The 18547-nt window shown below is 38.8% G+C and overlaps 2 protein-coding genes and 1 non-coding gene across 3 annotated transcripts in view; 1 reads left to right on the top strand and 2 right to left on the bottom strand.

The window, feature by feature from the left end:
- NEMF (nuclear export mediator factor) overlaps positions 1 to 2903 on the bottom strand; it is a 31425-nt gene extending 28522 nt beyond the window's left edge. The window contains exons 1-2 of the mRNA XM_007427668.4: positions 2731 to 2903; positions 1069 to 1137 (exon numbers count right to left, since the gene is read on the bottom strand). Of these exons, the coding sequence (XP_007427730.2) occupies positions 1069 to 1137; positions 2731 to 2789 (128 nt within the window). The 5' untranslated portion in view covers positions 2790 to 2903. The remainder of the gene's footprint in view (positions 1 to 1068; positions 1138 to 2730) is intronic.
- A 4325-nt stretch (positions 2904 to 7228) lies between these two features.
- Positions 7229 to 7528, bottom strand: LOC148214673 (signal recognition particle RNA). The gene has a single exon (XR_015797713.1).
- Positions 7529 to 11877: 4349 nt separating this feature from the next.
- On the top strand, positions 11878 to 16223 carry ARF6 (ARF GTPase 6). The gene is made up of 2 exons (XM_007427657.3): positions 11878 to 12402; positions 12511 to 16223. The coding sequence occupies exon 2, from the start codon at positions 12967 to 12969 to the stop codon at positions 13492 to 13494; it is 528 nt and encodes a 175-aa protein (XP_007427719.1). The 5' UTR covers positions 11878 to 12402; positions 12511 to 12966; the 3' UTR covers positions 13495 to 16223.
- Positions 16224 to 18547: the final 2324 nt, after the last annotated feature.

Here is an 18547-nt window from a genome sequence, read left to right on the forward strand (position 1 = left end):
TATTGCCATTTAATGCTGTCATTTTTTTTTAAAGACATCCTGAAGAGTTGCACCAGCATTGAAGATGCTTGGAAAAACATTTTTCTCTCCATAAGAGTAACAATAACAGGAAAAATGCACTATAGGCTTTCTTCTACAATAGTTAATATTTCAGAAGGAAGAATTTTAAAGGAAGCTAAGGGAAAAGTGAGAGCCAGTTTGGTGTAGTTAAGACACTGGACTAGAAACACAAAGAATGTAAGTTCTAGTCCCGCCTTAGGCACGAAGCCAGCTGGGTGACCTTGGGCCAGTCATTCTCTCTCAGCCCTTAGGAAGCAGGCAATGGCAAATCACTTCCAAAAAACCTTGTCAAGAAAACTGCAGGGACTAGTCCAGGCAGTCGCTAGGAGTCAAAAACTGACTTGAAGGGACCCACATCTGGTAACAGATTTACGGAGTAGGTAGTAAAACTCTTTACCTCATTATTTTTAAAAAGGTTATCCCAGTGCCAACTTGAACATATATAAACACATTTCACTTCAATGTAAACTGCAGGTTTTGTTCTTCATAAAATGCATACTCTGTAACTGAATTACTGCTATTCAACAGATTTCTGTTAACTTGTAATATTTTTATATTTAAGAAAAAAAGTACATTGGCTTTAAAAAAAGCACTTTGTGTGTATTTCTTCAAGAGATTTAAATCCTTACAGAGAAACAACCTTTTCCCAAAGAAATCTGTATGTGCCTGGTCACTTGACTTAACACCCAAAAGTGGCACACAATCAAATTATTTGTGTCACGGACTTTAAAAGATTATACACAAAGACAAGTTCAGCCCTAGATAATACAGACATTATGGCAGAGATTTTCTTTAAAAAGGATTCACTAAATCTTTCTCAAAGGACAGATAATTCTTATGTTTGGTTTGTTTTTTAACTGCTAGTGTTAAGCCAGTAAATACTGATTTTTTAAAATATTTGGTGTTGTATGTTTATTTGCCAATTTTAAGATATTGAGCACTGAAATAAATATAAGAACCAACAACAGAAATAACAAAAAAAGAAAACAAGGAAGATTTTATTCTTACTTCTGAAGTCGGATTAGGTATGTCTTATTATCCACATCATAAACATTGTTTACCCTCATTCCCAACAAGCTGTAACAAGAAAAGAAAAAAATTATATCTTTGGTATATTTGTGAGCATATTATGGAAAGAGAGAGAGAGAACAATGAAAGAATAATTGTTTAACAAACTCTTTGAGGAAGGAATCATTATATCTTCCAATACGGGGCAGAGAAGGCAGTTGTCATGAAGTGAGCAAGATGTAAAAGAATAGTTTTTCAAGTAAAAACTGAGAAAGTATTCACAGTGGCATATGATTTTCTGGGCTTGGGTACTTTCTCAGATGCATGAAATGGCCCTCTAAGTTTCTGTATAACTTTATGACAGGGAACGAGTCATAGGAGTCAAGGAGGAAAGAGACCAAAAGGGGGAACATTTGGAAACAGACTCATATCTAAGAGGAGATAAGATACACATTAGCAACATGCTTTACTATCCACTACTACAGACAGAACCAGTCCATCAGACCTGAACCATATAAAAGCTAAATGGTCCCTTGAGGTAATAATCAGCAAGCAGAAACTTACTTATATATGAATTTTCATTCTTACTGAGATTATCTGAAAAACTTGTCTACAATCGTTGCAAGCTCATCAGCCAGTGATTTCAGATCAAACCTTCTCTGCTACTGCCTGAGTACTTTAAGTTGAGGGGCTTAACTTCATTATTAACTTTTTTAAAGGCCCTTAAAATATACATTTTTGAACAGAATTTAACTACATCTTAATTTTTGTTTTTATTGGTTTTCATTGCTATTTTACTTAAGGTCTTGATTTTAAGTTTGTTTTTGTTATATAATGCTGGAAAACTTCAGTAGTTAGGAGTACAAGTCAAATAAAATAAATAAATACATTCTGAGCATGTGATGTGAGTGAAAGATGGATTAGAAAAAATGATTTTCTTAGCAAGATGGAGATAAGTAAAAGGAAGGGAAAACAACAGATAAGGTGGATGATGGGATTAAAGGAATCTCTGTAATGTCCAATGAAGAACGACAAATGATTACAAGAAACAAAGTTGAGACAAGCATTTATCCCTTTATCCAGGAGATAAACCTGACTTCATGCACTTAACCTACACCTCATACTCAGCTAGATGGCAGCATGGTCAGACATGGTTAGTACTTGGAAGGGAAACCACAAGGAAATCCTTGGGCTGCAGGCTAGATGGGAGGTGGACAAAACATGCCCAAGAAAGGCGATGGCAAGCCACTTCCAAATTATTGCAAAGAAAACTATTTGGACATGTCCACAAAATTACCAGGAGTCAAGCTCAAATCGAAGGAGCTTTTATATATCATCAACACTATTATTTACTTAATAATACTTAAGTAAGAGTTCCCAAACTATGCAAATTTATGATCATGTTATGCATTGGCCACTTCTACCCTGAGTTGAAATAAACAAGATCTCTTCAGGGTTGCAAAAGGGGCGCCTTTAACCACCTGAGGGTGTAGAGCGGACTTTCGCCAACAGCCATCCACAGGCAGACACAGCTAGAAAGGTAGCCCGCATAAAGGGCCACTCGCTTAGAAGCTACCAGGAAAGGGGCGGATCCCAAGGGAACTGCTGGGTGGTGCCTGCTATCATTGGGGCGTGGCCTTGAAAGGGATCCGAAGGCCATACCTGTGGCGCAGCTCCGCTATAACCGCCCTGATATCGACCGTGCTGAAACGGGACTTCATGGTGGACAGAAACGGGCGTTGCCGGCCGCCAAGAAACTCCGGAGCTTCGCTCGGCCTTCCTTCAGCCGTTTCCAGGCGCTCCTCTGACAGGAGGCGGCCGGCCCACGCGCCTGCGCGCCCTACCAGAAACTACGGCGAGACGGCGGCACCAAACTCCTTCATTCCGCGGAGGAAGGCGGGGACAAAACGGCTTGGGGACAGATGCAATTCCTCAGGGCGGTGCTGGGGCTTTGTGATCTGGCTTCTGTCGGAGCCAGCCACGTGTAACTTTCGCGGAGTCTTGGGAGCCACGCGCGCTGAAATGCAACTATATATTCAAGCGGCGATCTACAAATCGGGATGATGGGTTGTTCTTTGTTTTGCATCTCCTATGCATCTATTTGGAGGGAGAGATTATTACTGCGTACTAGTTTAGGCATATTATTATATTTTTTAATTTAAAATTTTATTGTTTTGTTGTTCTTCTTGGCCGAACAAACAGGAGACATTCACAAATGAAAATGCAAAACATCAACTTTTTAAATATAATTTTTATTAAAGATTTTTTAAAAGGAAGATAAAAACCAATACAAACTAATATAAAGGAAGAAGAAATCAAAGAGAAAGCTAAAAGTGCAAGAAAGGGGGAAAAAAGAAAAAGAGAAAAAAGATACAAAGAAGTAATTTCTGATCTTCTTTACAGCAGTAATAAGTACAATTATACATTTACCTTTTACTCTATGGTCACAACATAACTCTTTCTTTAATCTATCCTGTAATCATCAAAAACATCACTTTTTTCTGTTTCACCAAGAAATCTACAGCATTAGGGTTTCTAGTCAGCAATAAACATATACTGTCTTTTCTCTGATCAAAGAAATCAATTTAGCCATCTCAGCAAGTTCCATCATCCTCACCAACCATTCCTCCATTGTGGGCAATGCAGAAACTTTCCATCTTTATGCATACAATAACCTTGCTGCAAGTACCATGTACAACATTTCATAATTTTTTTCCAACTGTACATCAGTCCCAAAATAAAAACCTCTGGTCTCAACTGTATATTAATCTTTAAAATCCTCTGAATCAGTGTATTTGAATCCAGAATGTTTTAGCTTTATTTACACATCCACCAAAACAAAATATCAACTTTTATAGGTACACCTAACACTTAAAAACATATTTTTTAAAACTTGGAAGCCATGTTTTTATTCATATTGCAATGTTCATTGTTTATTAACTTGCATTTCCTGAATTATTTTTTAATTTGGGTCTGAACATAAGAAACATGACTTCCAGAGGTTGGTTGGTTGGGGAACCAACAGTTCACAGACATAAGTCCAGCTGCTGATCCTTTCAATCTTCCATACTACCTTTTCCTTCCAAGCCTCACTTATTTACTTGGTTTATATGCTGGTCCAATCACTGACTGATTTGGAGCAGCTTACCACCTACCTTGGGTAAATTAACATCCATGAACGTAACATAGAAATAGCAAAATAAAGCCCTATATAGCTGTATACAGGAGGCATCTCAATTCATCTCTCCTTTAGAGGCCTGCTGAAATGATCAAGTTTTAATTCCTTTTCTGAATCCCAGTAACATTGGGGCAAGTCAAATCTCTGGAAGAGAAAGGGGACAGAAATCTAGAAGGCCCACCTCTCAAGAGAGAAGCCCGTTCTTCCTAATGTGATTGGGTGGGCAAAAACTACTGAGAGCAGATGATCCTGTAGATACTCAAGTTTTGAGTCACAAAGTGCTTCAGAGGTGACAAACAGCACCTTGGATTGCCACCAAACACAAACCACGTAGTGCAGCTCTTTTATAAATTTCTGCATACAAAACAATGATTGAAAGGTTGATTTCTGGTGACTTTATGAACAGTCCATGGAAATAATACTGAGGTGGTTTGTCATTTTCAAGGTCAGCCTGCATCAGCTAGGTGAATGGGTAGCTGACAAGTTGGGGAAAATGCAACAGAAAGTGAGAAATTACAATGGAACAAATGCAAACATCCGTATGAATGTGGGTGAATGGAATGTGTGGGTGAAGTTTGTATAAAGCTGGGTGGATTTTTGTAAATTGGATATCTATTGTGGTTGGGTATGCTTCAAAAATTATTTGGAAGTAGTTTGGATTTTGCACAAGCACCGCTCTTCTCTGTTACTCATTCAAGCGCCTTTTGAGTGCCGCACATGCCTGAAAAAAAAGATGGCGCTGCTTTAAGAGCCATAGTAAGTTTAATGATTCCTAAAAGCAGTCCAGAACACTTAAAGATGCTTTAGTAGTACACAGCAGTCCTATTTAGGTTGTGACCTTTGACTCTATTCCCCGGAAGGTTACTCAAAGGAAAAATGGCCATTCAGCTACATACATGTTTAAAGAAGATTCGCCATCGCTGTCCCGGATGCTGCAGCTGGCCATGGATTCTGCCTGAAAGTTACATTTGAAAGCACAAATTCATCCTGATTGTGACAGGAACTTTGGACAGTTATCTCCAGCAGCAGCAGCAGCAGCAGCAGGATAATGAAGACACTTAGAGAGGAGCTGGGTTTCAGTGTCACCATTGTGGTGTTGTCTCTGCTTTATTTGGCTTTGGAAGCTAAGCAGAATCAGGTTAGCTAAAGACCATCAGGACATTCAAGACCTGTAGGCTAGACTAGGAAGTTGACAAAACATTCCAGAAGAAGGCAAACTACATCCATATTATTGCCAAGAAAATAACATAAATGTTTCCAATAACTTAACAGGAGCCAAATTCAACTTGAAGGAAACTTTTATCTTCTTTTTTCTTTGCTCTGCATGTAGAGGATGCAACTTTGCATTTCAGTACCAAGGTGGCTATTCCAATTATAAAGCCATTAGAACCGGGTGGCCAGACCCATGTTGAAAATTGCTTTATAATGGCTATATTCATACAACATACAAGACATGTTTGTTTTACTGAAGAAATCCCAATCGCCTGGATTCATACATCAAAGCATAAATGTCTGGCCTTTCACAAACAAGCCGTAAACAAGCAAATCACATTAAGCCATAACTCTCTGTGTGAACCCAGTCACTGAGTGAGAACGTAGACCTTTCAAGCTAAGTTTGTCTAGTTTCTAGCTAGGCTTCATATGAACTGAACTACATGGTTGGATTTGCAACCTCCTTCTCTGCCGTATTATGCCCTCCCTCAATCTGTTTGCCAGCAGCATATTTAGAAGAGTAAATAAAACGCGTGACTTGGATATCCACAATAATACATCAGTGATTTCAACAACCCCTCAACAAAGCTAAGAGGCTCAGTTTGAATCCAGCTCCTGGTAATTACCTGCACATATCCATATAACTTTTTTGGCAGTAATATACCACTGCCTTCTAAGAAGTTTTTTTAAAAAAATAAAAGTTCCTAATTGAATATACAATTCTGACCCCCCCCAAAAAAAATCAGTCTGGTAGCCGCAGCTCATGAAAGCTCCTGCCTTTTCATAACATTTGTTAGTCAGAAAAGGTGCTACCTGACTCATTTTCTTTGTCACCATAGACTAACATGGCTTTTCTCCTACAATTCTGAGACTGCCTGGGGCTCCCCCATCCAAGTACTAATAATGCCTGGCCCCGCTTAGCTTTTTTGACATGAGACAAAATCAACTGAGTGCTCCCATCTGCTGTGATCCATCATTGTAGGAATCCCTCCTTTATTCCCTAGATTCTGTCTTGAATCTCCAAGCGGGAGGTGATTTTCCTATAATTGTCCTAGGCAATGATATACTGTATGGTGAATGGATATTCTGCAGAAGAAAAAAGTAAGACACCAATGCTTTGGTAGAGAGAAAAAAGGTAATAGTCTCTATTCTTATCTAAGAGATTTTCCTGTTATTGTCTAATCCATCCTTTCCCCAATCTAGTGTTTCCAGATCTCTTGAACTGCTAACTGGGGGTGATGGATTCTAACACCTGAAAGATACCAGATTATGAAAGGCTGCTTTACCAGATTAGGGTTCCTGTATCTACAACAGAGTATCCAGAGCAGAAAATCTGGCTTCTAAGTTTGCTTCAACCACAGCTCTTTGAATAGTTGCGCTTTAAAATGACTTCAGCTTGCCACAATGGGAATAATTATCTTATTATTATTCAACAAACCATAGTTAAGCAATCACAGTTCAGTAAAATATGCAAATCTGGCTAGAATCCTGTATGAATTAGGACATAGCATCATCTCTGTTTATAATGAGGACACACAGCAACATACTGTATGTTTTCAAAACATTATAACTAGAAGGCTTCGGCCCTGTAGTTTTGGACTTCAGCTTCCATCATTCCCAGCTAAGTATGGCCAGGAATAAGAATATTAATCTACATCTGGATTCCATACTTTTGCACTTCTGCTCAATCTTTCCCTGGTTACATTTCTGCTGCCTGAAATTCTCACCAACCTTAGCAAACTCTCCATTTGATTTCTACACGCTCAGAAAGGGAGGCTGGGTGTCAGACCTTTGGTCAGGCTGGACTGCAGGGTCTGCTTGCAGGTGCAATCCCACTACTGCTCAGCACAGGAGCTTTGGCCTGCTCTGTCTCCAACCGGGGCCAGTTCACCCCTCCTTAGACAACCTGGAGACTCCCAGTTCCCCAGATGCGCCCCTGTTGATAATGACCTTAGTAAGGATCCGTGGCCAGCATAACCCACGGCAGCCTAGAACTCCTGAGCTCAACAGATCCACCAGCCTTGGCCTCCCAAGGAGCTGGGATTACAGGCAGGAGCCACTGTGTCCAGCTGTTCGCTTCCTGCCTGAAGTCACTATTTAAACTATTTCCTATCAGTCTGAAGGTGGCAGCAAAGAGCAGAATACTAAAATAGCACCACCGAATCATATAGGTACTTTTTTTCAAAGTTCACCTACATAGGTTAAGTCATCAATGGCTGTTCTTTACATATCTGTGACTGGTGCAGGAGGGATAATCCTTGTGCTATTGGTGTAATGACAGCTAGGAACCGAATAAAAGTCTCCTCTAAACTGAGTACCAGGAAAAGCCAGGACTATATTCCACATGGTTTCATGGAATCTGCATGGGATCATGACACTGGTTGTGTTCACACAATACACTAATCATGCTTAACTGAATCATGGTTTACTGAATTAGCCCAATCCATGGGTCAGAAAAAAAAGACTGCATATTAACCATGGATCACTCTTCTGCTTAGCTATAATATGCTTTGCTTATTTTTGGTTTAGTGTGAGTAAATCTACCCGTTAAGCTTTTTGTGCAAATCATGGAATAAAAATCCTGCTTAGCGCTGTGTGAAAGACATGGTGAGATCAGGAGGAATACATTTTGCTTCACACCCAAAGGTCAAACAATCTGCTTTAAACTTATCTTCCTAGTTTCTAAAGTCTGTAAATAGCAGAAAATGAATTCTGCATATACTATGGAATATTCTCCATGAAGCCCTGATCAATCACCACTGGCCATTCAGCCACAAAAGAGACAGAACTGCAGTACATGGAATTCCAGATAAATTTGTTGATTGGAACAAAGCCAAATAAGAGTCCTGCTACAATAAACAATTAACAAACATACTTTAGAAGGAGCTTGTTATAGATGATTGCTCACCCACTACTTACTTATCTTCATTTTGGCCAGAATAAATTTACTAGTCTTTATGGTATAACCAGTACTTTTGTGAGATATATTGTGGTATGGAAAATAAATCTTCCCTTAAAGCAGACATCTGAATTGGTATTTCCTATTGTGTGATGTCTTTTGGTATTGTAAACCAGAGGGCAGATACTGTGTGGATGTGAAGGGCAATATAAATGAGGTGTCCATTTACATGGTTTAAGTAAGTAAATAACATCCTAGGATATTTAGGATTACAGACTGCATGTCTTAAAACTAGTAGAATTTAACCATTATACAATTGCAATGGCAGTGTCCTTCCATGAGTAAGGAAACATAGCAAGGGCTGCAGAAATTAAATGTTCTATTTTCTCCTGCCCTATTTAACTTAGATATTAATCACATAATGGATTACTTAGACAAAGAGGAACCTTGTCTTCCTCAACGAGCAAAGAAGAGGGTTTTTTTGGAGTTAAGCAGCCTTAACAAATCAAATAATAATAATAATGTTGTGGTAGCAATATACATTAATTTTATTGTAGGTTGATGATATAGTAATTCTTTTAAAGATCCCATTTCTAGGATTAAGTTTATTGAGCACAATAGCAACAAGTTTAAAGACTACCTATTAAAATACCTCTGAAAAATTAAAATCAAACTTGCAAAAACAAAAAATCTTGAAGCATCAAAAGACAGTGGCACACGAACAAGAGGCACATTTTAAATACTTAGGCGTTATTTTTTTAAAGCTGAAAGAAAGTTCAAGTCCAAGAAGCAGACCTTTTCAGTGGTGGCCCCAATATTATGAAAGGTAAAACACAAGCAGATTTGTGAGATTCTGTTACTATAGTCTGTCTCAATAAAGTATAGTTCTAGTCTTCCTATGCAGTCGGTTTCTTGATCCGGTCTACCTCATAGGGCTTTCATCCAAGGGTTCTCAAACTTTTTCAGGCAGTGGAACTATTCATTTTTTTAAAAAACCAGAACCCCTGATCAAGAGGCAGACTCAAGTGAGAGAAAATTGCCTGTATTCAAGTGAACCTTTTTTGTTTCAGCCCTGCTCTCTTACAGAGAACCCCATCAAGTTCTGAAAAACCCTGTTCTACTCTTATTCCACTGAGGCCTTTAACATTTTTAATCCAGCCAGGTACTTCGATCAATTTGTGATTTCAAAATACCATAGAATTCTGCTGTGTTTTGATGCCCTACCCTCAGAGGTCTTAGAAGGCAGATAGCAGATCTTGCTCTGTGAGATGAAATAGTGGAAATCTTGGTCCATGACCTTGCTTTTAATAGAGATACATAAGGTAGGCTAATAGAGCCAGTTTGACGTAGCAGTTCAGGCATCAAGCTAGAAACCTGGAGACTGGGAGTTCTAGTCCCACCTTAGGCACTAAGCCAACTGGGTGACCTTGGGGCAGTCACTCTCGGCCCCGAGAAGCAGGCAGTGGCAAACCACTTCCGAAAAACCTTGGCAAGAAAATTGCAGGGACTAGTCCAGGCAGTCGCCAGGAATCAGCACTGACTTTGGCACAAACAACCCCCACCCCAAAAAAGAGCCCCATATTCAAATCTTCCCAGGTTAGCCTGAATACTAATTTCGGTATCTTTTACCTCATCATTCATGAATAATGTGAATGTGGACAAGCTTGTAGCAGCTGCAGAATCTGTCAGTAGTTAACAGCCATGTAACTTCTTTATACTCCAAGCTAGATTAAGAACTGATTACAGTTATTACTTGACATCTGTCTTTCACCTATTTTACTGAGGTATTGTATTCCTTATTTGAATAGAGCTGAATGATTTGTAACGTATTTTTACTTTTTTTTTGTACTGTTCTTTTAGTATATCATTGTAATACTAAAAACAGACTGACCGGGTTACCTCACTAGTGATTTTAGACATCATCTAACCATCAATATGCTGATGGAGCAGAAACGGGACCTGCTTTATACAGTAGTGCCTTGAGGATGGCAGGAGAAGAAGCTTCAAATCCCTACAAAGGAAATGGCCTGAGTGACACTTGACATCCATCAGGAAGACTTTCTCCGTGGTGGGGTCGATTGTTTGGAAACTAATAAAGCCAGCTTTGATTGTGTTACAATTTAGATACAGTTGGGGGGTTTTTTGTTCACTGAGGGCTCCTTATTTATGGGTATTATATTATTTTTATACATTACTGTCTATGTTTTTCTCTTTAAAATATATTAATAATTTAATTTGGTTCGCTACATGGGCAAGAGTTCGATATTTAAAATAAAGTGTCCTTAGAATAAATCAGCAGGGTTTCAACTGGCCAACAAGGATTTAAAATTATCTGACTGAAAGGATAATTTTTTTTTTCAAATACTGAGTAAAGTTATTCAAATCAGTTTCTACTAACCTTTTATTCGCATATTATGAAAGTTCAAGGACTGTCCTAGGCTCACACCTGCTACTTCCCACGTACTGTTTTATGGCTGAGTTTAAGTGAAAGTTCCTTTTTTTAAAAATAGTTTTTATTAAAAGATTTTACATATATAATGATAAATACATTCAAAGAAAAAATATAGTAAATGTGAAAAAGAAAAAAAGGAAAAGAAGAAACAAAGAAAAAAGGAGATGGAAAAAAGAAAAAGAACAGAAAACATGTATATACATACATACATAAATAAAGTGACTTCCCATCTTCCTCTCGGAAGTTATAAATACAATTATAATAAAACCTCTCTAAGACTACATAATTTCCTTCTTTCTATAACCTATTCTTTATAACCATCAGAACCATAAGTCACAAAATCATTTCCTTCTTTACGCAAAAAGTCCATAAGGGGTTTCCAGCCCGTGGTTTCAGCATCAGTCGGGTTTTTTTCCTTCCTCAGTCATTTCTGCGCCCTCCTCCCAGCTCAAACGGTGTGATATTTCGGATGGTCTAATAAGGATACTTTTCTTCTATGGAGTTTAGAACTTTTCACTCTATTACGGTAAGAAAAGCAATGCAGAAGGTGAGATGCAAAACCATATGCATGGAAAAGAAAATTTGTTTTCAGGTCCAAGCCGGATAAAATTTGCGTGAGATCAGTTGCAAATCAAAGCAGAAGGAATTTTCAGAGCTTCAGACGCAAACATTATATCGGCGGCTGCCGCCAAGACAGTTCCAAAAAACAAATACAATTATCAACCCCGTCCCTATTCTTTGCAGTCCTCGCGCCACTTATCCCTTTAAGAACAATCGAAGCTTCATACGCAAGTCCTGACGTAATTAACCCGCTTTATTCTCGTAGAGATAGCCACGCCTCCACATTACGCATGCGTAGTTTTACTCTAAGACCAACTCGGACAGACTTTCTACCAGGCATGCGTGCTATAGCAAGGCCACGCTAGGTTATGACGATAGTGCGCTTGCGTAGTTTTACATCGGGCAATTGAGGTGAATTCTGCTCGCGTGTTTTTTTAACCTTCCACGATTGGCTGGGAATGCGACTGCGCAAAAAAGGGTAAGGCAGCGCACGCGCAGACGAAATGTCTTACAAGCAATGGGAGGTGCCACGCATGCGGATTAGGAGAGGTTAGCCCTAAAAAAAGTTTAAGACTCTTCGCTCTCTCTTTCAGCACTTGCGCAACTGAATCCGGGCGGAGTTGGTTCTTTGCGCATGGTCACGAAAATTCCGGCGAGCTTGCGCATAAACAGGACGAAGCCGGGAAACTACTTGAGCGGCACCCACGCACACAATCCGGAGAGCATGCCGAGTATCAGTAACGACCTCTTTCCACCCTCTTAGACACGCCCTCGAGTCTGCGCCTGCTCGTTCCCGTCGCCAAGAGGAAAACTCGCGCGTGCGCAGTGTCATTCTATTCCCCGTACACTCCTCCTCGCTATAGGCGGGGCGGTTCTTTCGCAAGTGTCGGTCGGCCAAGCTGTGCGCCTGCGTGTTGTAGTCGGTCGCCGCGAGTCAGTCAAGCTAGGCAGGGAGTTTGTGAAGGAAAGGGTAAGGCGGGCCTTTTCCCTTTCCGGAAAGGCGGGCGGGCGGAGGAGCCGGCGCGACCTGAGGTGAGTACGTTGGAAGGGTTAGCGGCTTCCTTTTTATTCACGTTGCGCCTAATAGAGCCTTCCTCTGACTGACTGTGTTGTCCCCCCACCTCCCCTGTCTCTTTACAGTCACCCACCATCGCTCAGGAGACTCTTGGAATTGGAAAAGAAGGGGGGAGACGCCCAGTCCGCCCTGAGAGGGACTGACTGAAAGACGCCGGGCGCTCCCGCCCTTCCCCATGAAGCCCCGCCCCCTTCCGAGCCAGCTCCGCCCCAGTTCTCTCGGAGGGGTCTCGAGGGGGTCCTTTCACCCCTCCAGTGGCAGTAAATTGCATTAAATACGCCCCACCTTCTCACTCCCCCTGTTGGTGCCTGTAAAGGTGGTGCCCCCCCTTGCCACCTCAGCCCTCCCATCACTTTCTGTAGCTCAGAGATTGACTGGCTTCTTGGTTGTGGTTGTAGTAAATACACTTCAGCTTGCATTTGGCTTCTGTCCAGCAGTGTGGTGTGGCTTTTTTGTTACTGGGTGCAACAACAACCGTTCTCTATCTTCTTGTGGATGCCTGTCTCTCTACTGCCACCATCATGGGCAAGGTACTGTCCAAGATCTTTGGCAACAAGGAGATGCGGATCTTGATGCTCGGCTTGGATGCAGCGGGCAAGACCACCATCCTGTACAAACTGAAGCTGGGTCAAGCAGTCACAACCATCCCAACTGTGGGTTTCAATGTGGAAACAGTGACTTACAAAAATGTCAAGTTTAACGTGTGGGATGTTGGGGGCCAAGATAAAATCCGGCCTCTGTGGCGGCACTATTACACAGGCACTCAGGGCCTGATATTTGTGGTGGACTGTGCTGATCGGGACCGCATTGATGAGGCCCGTCAGGAATTGCACCGTATTATCAATGATCGAGAGATGCGGGATGCTATCATCCTTATCTTCGCCAACAAGCAGGACCTTCCTGATGCCATGAAGCCACATGAGATCCAAGAAAAACTGGGCCTGACCCGAATCAGGGATAGGAATTGGTATGTTCAGCCATCCTGTGCCACCTCGGGTGACGGACTCTATGAAGGGCTGACATGGTTAACATCTAACTATAAATCCTAATGATTATTTTAAACCATGACAAACTGTTACTAGTCATTAAGAGAGTTAGCACGCATAAGGAACACTGTGGCTTCCCAGAAAACAATGATTCTCTCTACTAAAAAGTTCAGAAATTAAGCATCCATAGGATTTTAATGATTGCTCACCTCTTCTCCAATTACCATCCTTTTCTTCTGCACACTTGACTGGATCCCCAGTTAAATAAAAATTTTGCTTGGTGTTAAGAAATGCTCTAATCTTTAACTATGAATGAACAGAAGCATTAATTTCTGTGGCAAACTTCCAGCAATGTGGGTTGGGGGGGAAGACACATGTAGCTTTGCAAAATAATTTTTCTCAAATGTTGCAATGCTTTGACTTCATTTATTTGGGTTCTGGGGCTAAATGTATCATTTCTTTTAAATGTATGCTTTTGGGTTTGATAGTTTTCTCCCTCGTTTATTTTTTGCTGTAAATTTGCTTCTTTTTGCCATGATGCAGAATATGTTAGGTCTCTGTTATCTAGTAAAATGAAAACCACTGTTAATGAATTAACTGCATTCTGTCCTCTTTATGGCAAGAATCTGTAACTAAGAAAGGAAATAAAATTCTGGGGTTTTTTGGCCATTGATAAATCATAACGGTAGCATTTGAACATATGGTTGCTTATTAGAACCTAATATTTTTAGGTTATTTGGCCAACAACCTCAGAATATTGAAATTAGGTGGTTATATCATGCATGATTAAGAATGCAAATAAGTTTCCATTCTAAATAGTAACCATATGCAGGATATGAAATGGTGTCAAACCACAGTTCCTGTACTTTGCATTGTAGTTAGCTTTTCAGCTGCAATATTAAGTAATTGCATTATTTTCCAGTTCTAGTGCAAGAAATCTTTCATTCCATGAAATGCAGCAATAATTTATAAGCATCGCTGTGACATGCAGTTTTTTAAAACGCAAAACTTGAATGGTAAAACTATTCCTCTCAACAGTTGAGACAGGATGGCAGTATCACAATTGGACTAAAAGCATCTAAAACCATACACAAATATTTTTTAGAACTTTAACTTGGCTTAATGCAGCTTTATGAACCTGAGAGTTTAGAGGGAACCTTCATCTGCTCTGTGTAATTGTTAATCTTAAATACATCAAAATAAAAAAAAAAAGGATGTGATAGCTTGGTTGTGGATGCCACTAAATTAAGTGAAACAACTGACTGGGTTTGGAAAGTGTGGCTCTTTGTACGCACAATCATGTTGAACGTATACAGGCAGGTACAGGCAAGTTCTAGCCTTTCATTCTGGCAGTATTTTTATTTTGTCTTTTGGATGTCTACATTTATAAACCCCTTTGGAAAGGTAGCTAATGATTGGGGTGGAGAGTGAGCAAATGACTATGAATGTAAACTTCCATGTTGTGTTTTTTTAGGGCAATCATATTATTTTGCCATATCTCAGCATTCAAATAACTAATTAGTTGTCAGGGGAGATTATTGTGAATTCAGGTTAGCATAAAAATAGTTTCAATGAAGTATTAATATTGGGTGCAAAAATGTAACACAGCTGGTTTTTATTCAGCCTTAAGGATTAATTTTGGATTTCCTCAAGGAGTAACACTCATCTGAGGAATTTTAGGAATGTATTACTACAAAACCAGAAGAAAATTACTGTTTTCTAAAGGGTATCTGTTTAAATTGGGGCATTATACTACACTTCAGTGTTTTTTTCTATTTAAATTGTGGACTAAAGCTTGTACCAAAGATGTTTGAGGGATAAAATTATAATGAATTAGTTTCTTAAAACTGAATGCTTAGCATCACTCAACAGAAAATAAGGTCTAATTCTAGATGAATTTATAAGCAGTTTTAGTATAAAAACAGTGAAATTAATCTCAATACAAAATGCAGCATTCCTCCAGAAAAAAATCTTTTAAAGCATTATAAAATGAGAAAGTTAACTAAATTATTACATTATGATTGTGTTAAATAAGGAATCTTGGAAATAGTGGTAATACACAAATGTCCATAAACAATTGACTGTCTTCTGGAATAGCTAAAGCCAAGCACAAAGTAGTTGCCTAAACTGGAAAACTTGAAGATCTGTTACTGGTTCTCAAACTTTCATATAACTAATTGCAGTGAAAACATAGGTGGCTTTACCTTTGGTATAGAGTTTGTAGTACTTTTCTCCAACTGAGGCAGAGTCAAATCTTCATACAAGTGTACTAAGTTGGATACATAACTTGTGTATGTCATTTAATTTTTTTCCTCCAGGTATGCTGATTATGTAGGTTGAAAAGAATACATTTCTGCTTTCCCCTTTAAATCACCAGTTTTGGGTGAAGATCATAAACATTGAATGAAATACATGGCAAATAAATGTTTGCTACTGAACAAAATGTACAAAAGTTTATAAGTGTCCTTTTCCAAAGAAACAAGGTTTTGTCTTTTCTGTGGCTCAAAGTAGCCATAAAAAACAATGGCTTTAGATATTTATCTGCAGCTTGCAAGATTAAATGCAATCTGTTAGAATTCCACTCCTTTAAAAAAAATCAGTACATCCAACTTCTGTGTTCATGTGACTTATAAAGTACAACTGAATACATTTTTGAATGGCGTTAACTATGTTTGATAAGTCTGTAGACTGTGATCTCCCTGAATAAAGTAAACAGGATTTTTTGTGTCTGCAATATGGTTGTAGTGTTGGTAAAAGAACTAATAAGCAGAAAATAAAACAATTATACAGCAGTTTTTTGTTATATTTCAATGGGGGAGAAAGAAAGTTATTTAAATGCTTGCTTTCCAAGTTTTGTGTGCTTTATGTTCAGAGTTCTTGCCTATGGGTGAGGGCTGGTATTAGGGATTTAATTAATTAAAATGTAGCTTTTTCTGCTCTTGATAAACAACTTAGAACATGGGAACCAGACCTTGCTTAGCAAGTGGCAGCATCCAGGTAACCATGCCTGAGCTGGGAAGCTAAGCAAGGTCGGGCCTGGTTAATACTTGGATGCAAAACTACTAGGGAATACCAAGGCTGTAGATTACAGTAGGAAGATGAAAAAACATCCTGGAAAAAGGTAATGGCAAACAATTTCCTTATTGTTGCAAAGTATCTCCTACAGTCTCTTGCTATTAACCTTGTCACATATTGATGATAGTTTGTATAGAACATCTGGACATGGCCAGGTTGACTATACCTATTCTAGGAATTTAAGAAACCACATTTCACTGAGTCAGACCATTAGCACATCAACTCATGGTTGATAATACTGGAGTATCAGTAGCTTAGGCATCCATGTTGGTGATGAGAAGTAAATGATAATACGCGCAATGGTGTCATCACAGAAATGCCAAAACGTATATACGCTCCAATATTGTAATGCAACATTACATTTATATTGTCTTTTTGATGTCATCGTTGATCTCTGCATGGCATTCAGACAGTATTCTTTCTAGTCCTGCTGGAATGCCTCTGAGTTATAGCTAGGCATTCTGTTCTGGGCAATGCATGTTTTCTGCCACTGAATTCTATCCTCACCCATTGGTCCTATTTGTTTTATCTCTAGGATAATGATGTATGTTCTCATCAAATAAAATTTGAATAGTAAGACTATTAATTTTAGAACTGTGCTAAATATTAAATATTAAAACTAAATCATGGAAAGTAGGTTGGAAGGTCAAAGATGGGTGAGTTACAATATTAACGAAGTAAAAGGAATTATTATGCCAATTGTTCCTAAAACTAGGAGACACTTTGTTGAAGAAGCTTCTAAAACATATACATAGAGTAAGATCCTGTCCATATTTACTTCAAAGTAAGTCACATTATCTTCAGTGGGCCCTATCAGGGTGGATAATTTTGTAAAAGATGAATATATTGATGTTATCGCAGCTAGATCAAATGAGATGAATTCATGTAAATCAAAGTAAATCTGGAGGATTGTAATTAAGGATAATAATTCCAATTTAACTCTCAGGATTTAACCTGTTAATATATATATGTTTATGTGTACTGTTTTCTATAAATGCTAGGAAATCTAAATACGCAGATTGCATATATCCACACTGAAAAGGAAGCATCTTAAATCAATTATATATTGGCTTTGCCAAATACAATTAAAGACATTGGTTCTCAGATGTAATGCAGAGAATACATACCAGAAATGGGGTGAGTATAGTTATTCTAGAGTTACCGTGTCTTAAGTATATTTGGGCCTTGCCATAAATCAATATTACTTGATTCAAAATCCTTTACTGGTAATAAATATCAGGATTTCTTTTGAACAAAAGTCATCGAAGGCTTTAGCAAGAACCTGCTCTTGTTTTTTTTTTAAATTTGTTTATGGATTTATTATGATATTTAAATGAAGAGTTGAGGGGGGAAATGGTTTGTTGATTTTTTGAGGTTTGCTTCAGAACTTGTAATAGTAATTGTTCATATTGCATCTCATAAATTCTGAATAAAAAAAATAGGGATGGGTCCTTAAACATATATATCCAGTGTCACACTGAAATTAAGCAGGACTTAATGACTCTCAGCCAAGTCTCCTATCTCAATTGAACTGTTCTGCAGTATGAGTATTACGTTTGCAGCAATTACACTCTTATAGGACATTCACATATGCTAGTCATGCAAGAATAAATTAGCCCCTGACAGTTTTGTCACATTTATTTCAGTTATGAATGGTGCAAGCTTCTGAAGAATCAGAGTAGCACTGTGAAATAATCTTAATTCATAAACCATCTCATTTCCAGATCAGAGTTTTAACTGAATTGTTAGATTTATATTTCACTTTTCTTCCAGGAACTCAAGACAACATGCCCATTTTTTTCCCATAGCAAAAATGCAGGGAGGGAGATTGGGCTGAAAGAGGTCCAGCACCATTACTCTGGTTCTCATAGTATCCGGCTGTCATTGTGAGTAACTGATTTGCCAAGGATCTGGGATTCCTTTACTTCACCATGATATCATTTGTGGCTTAAACACAAGCTGTAGTTCTCCTTCCCCACTGAGCTTACATAATTCAGTTGATGCTGACTCGATATAGTGATGAGACATTGTGATATCTAAC

The sequence above is a fragment of the Python bivittatus genome, unplaced genomic scaffold (genome assembly GCF_059951505.1).
Source record: "Python bivittatus isolate LINGU-HERP-01145 unplaced genomic scaffold, Pbiv_v1 ctg000580_np1212, whole genome shotgun sequence".
In the NCBI taxonomy this organism is placed as follows: domain Eukaryota; kingdom Metazoa; phylum Chordata; class Lepidosauria; order Squamata; family Pythonidae; genus Python; species Python bivittatus.

What these genes read in the sequence shown, in the direction of transcription:
- ARF6 (XM_007427657.3), top strand. Translation starts at nt 12,967, where the DNA reads ATGGGCAAGGTACTGTCCAAGATCTTTGGCAACAAGGAGATGCGGATC.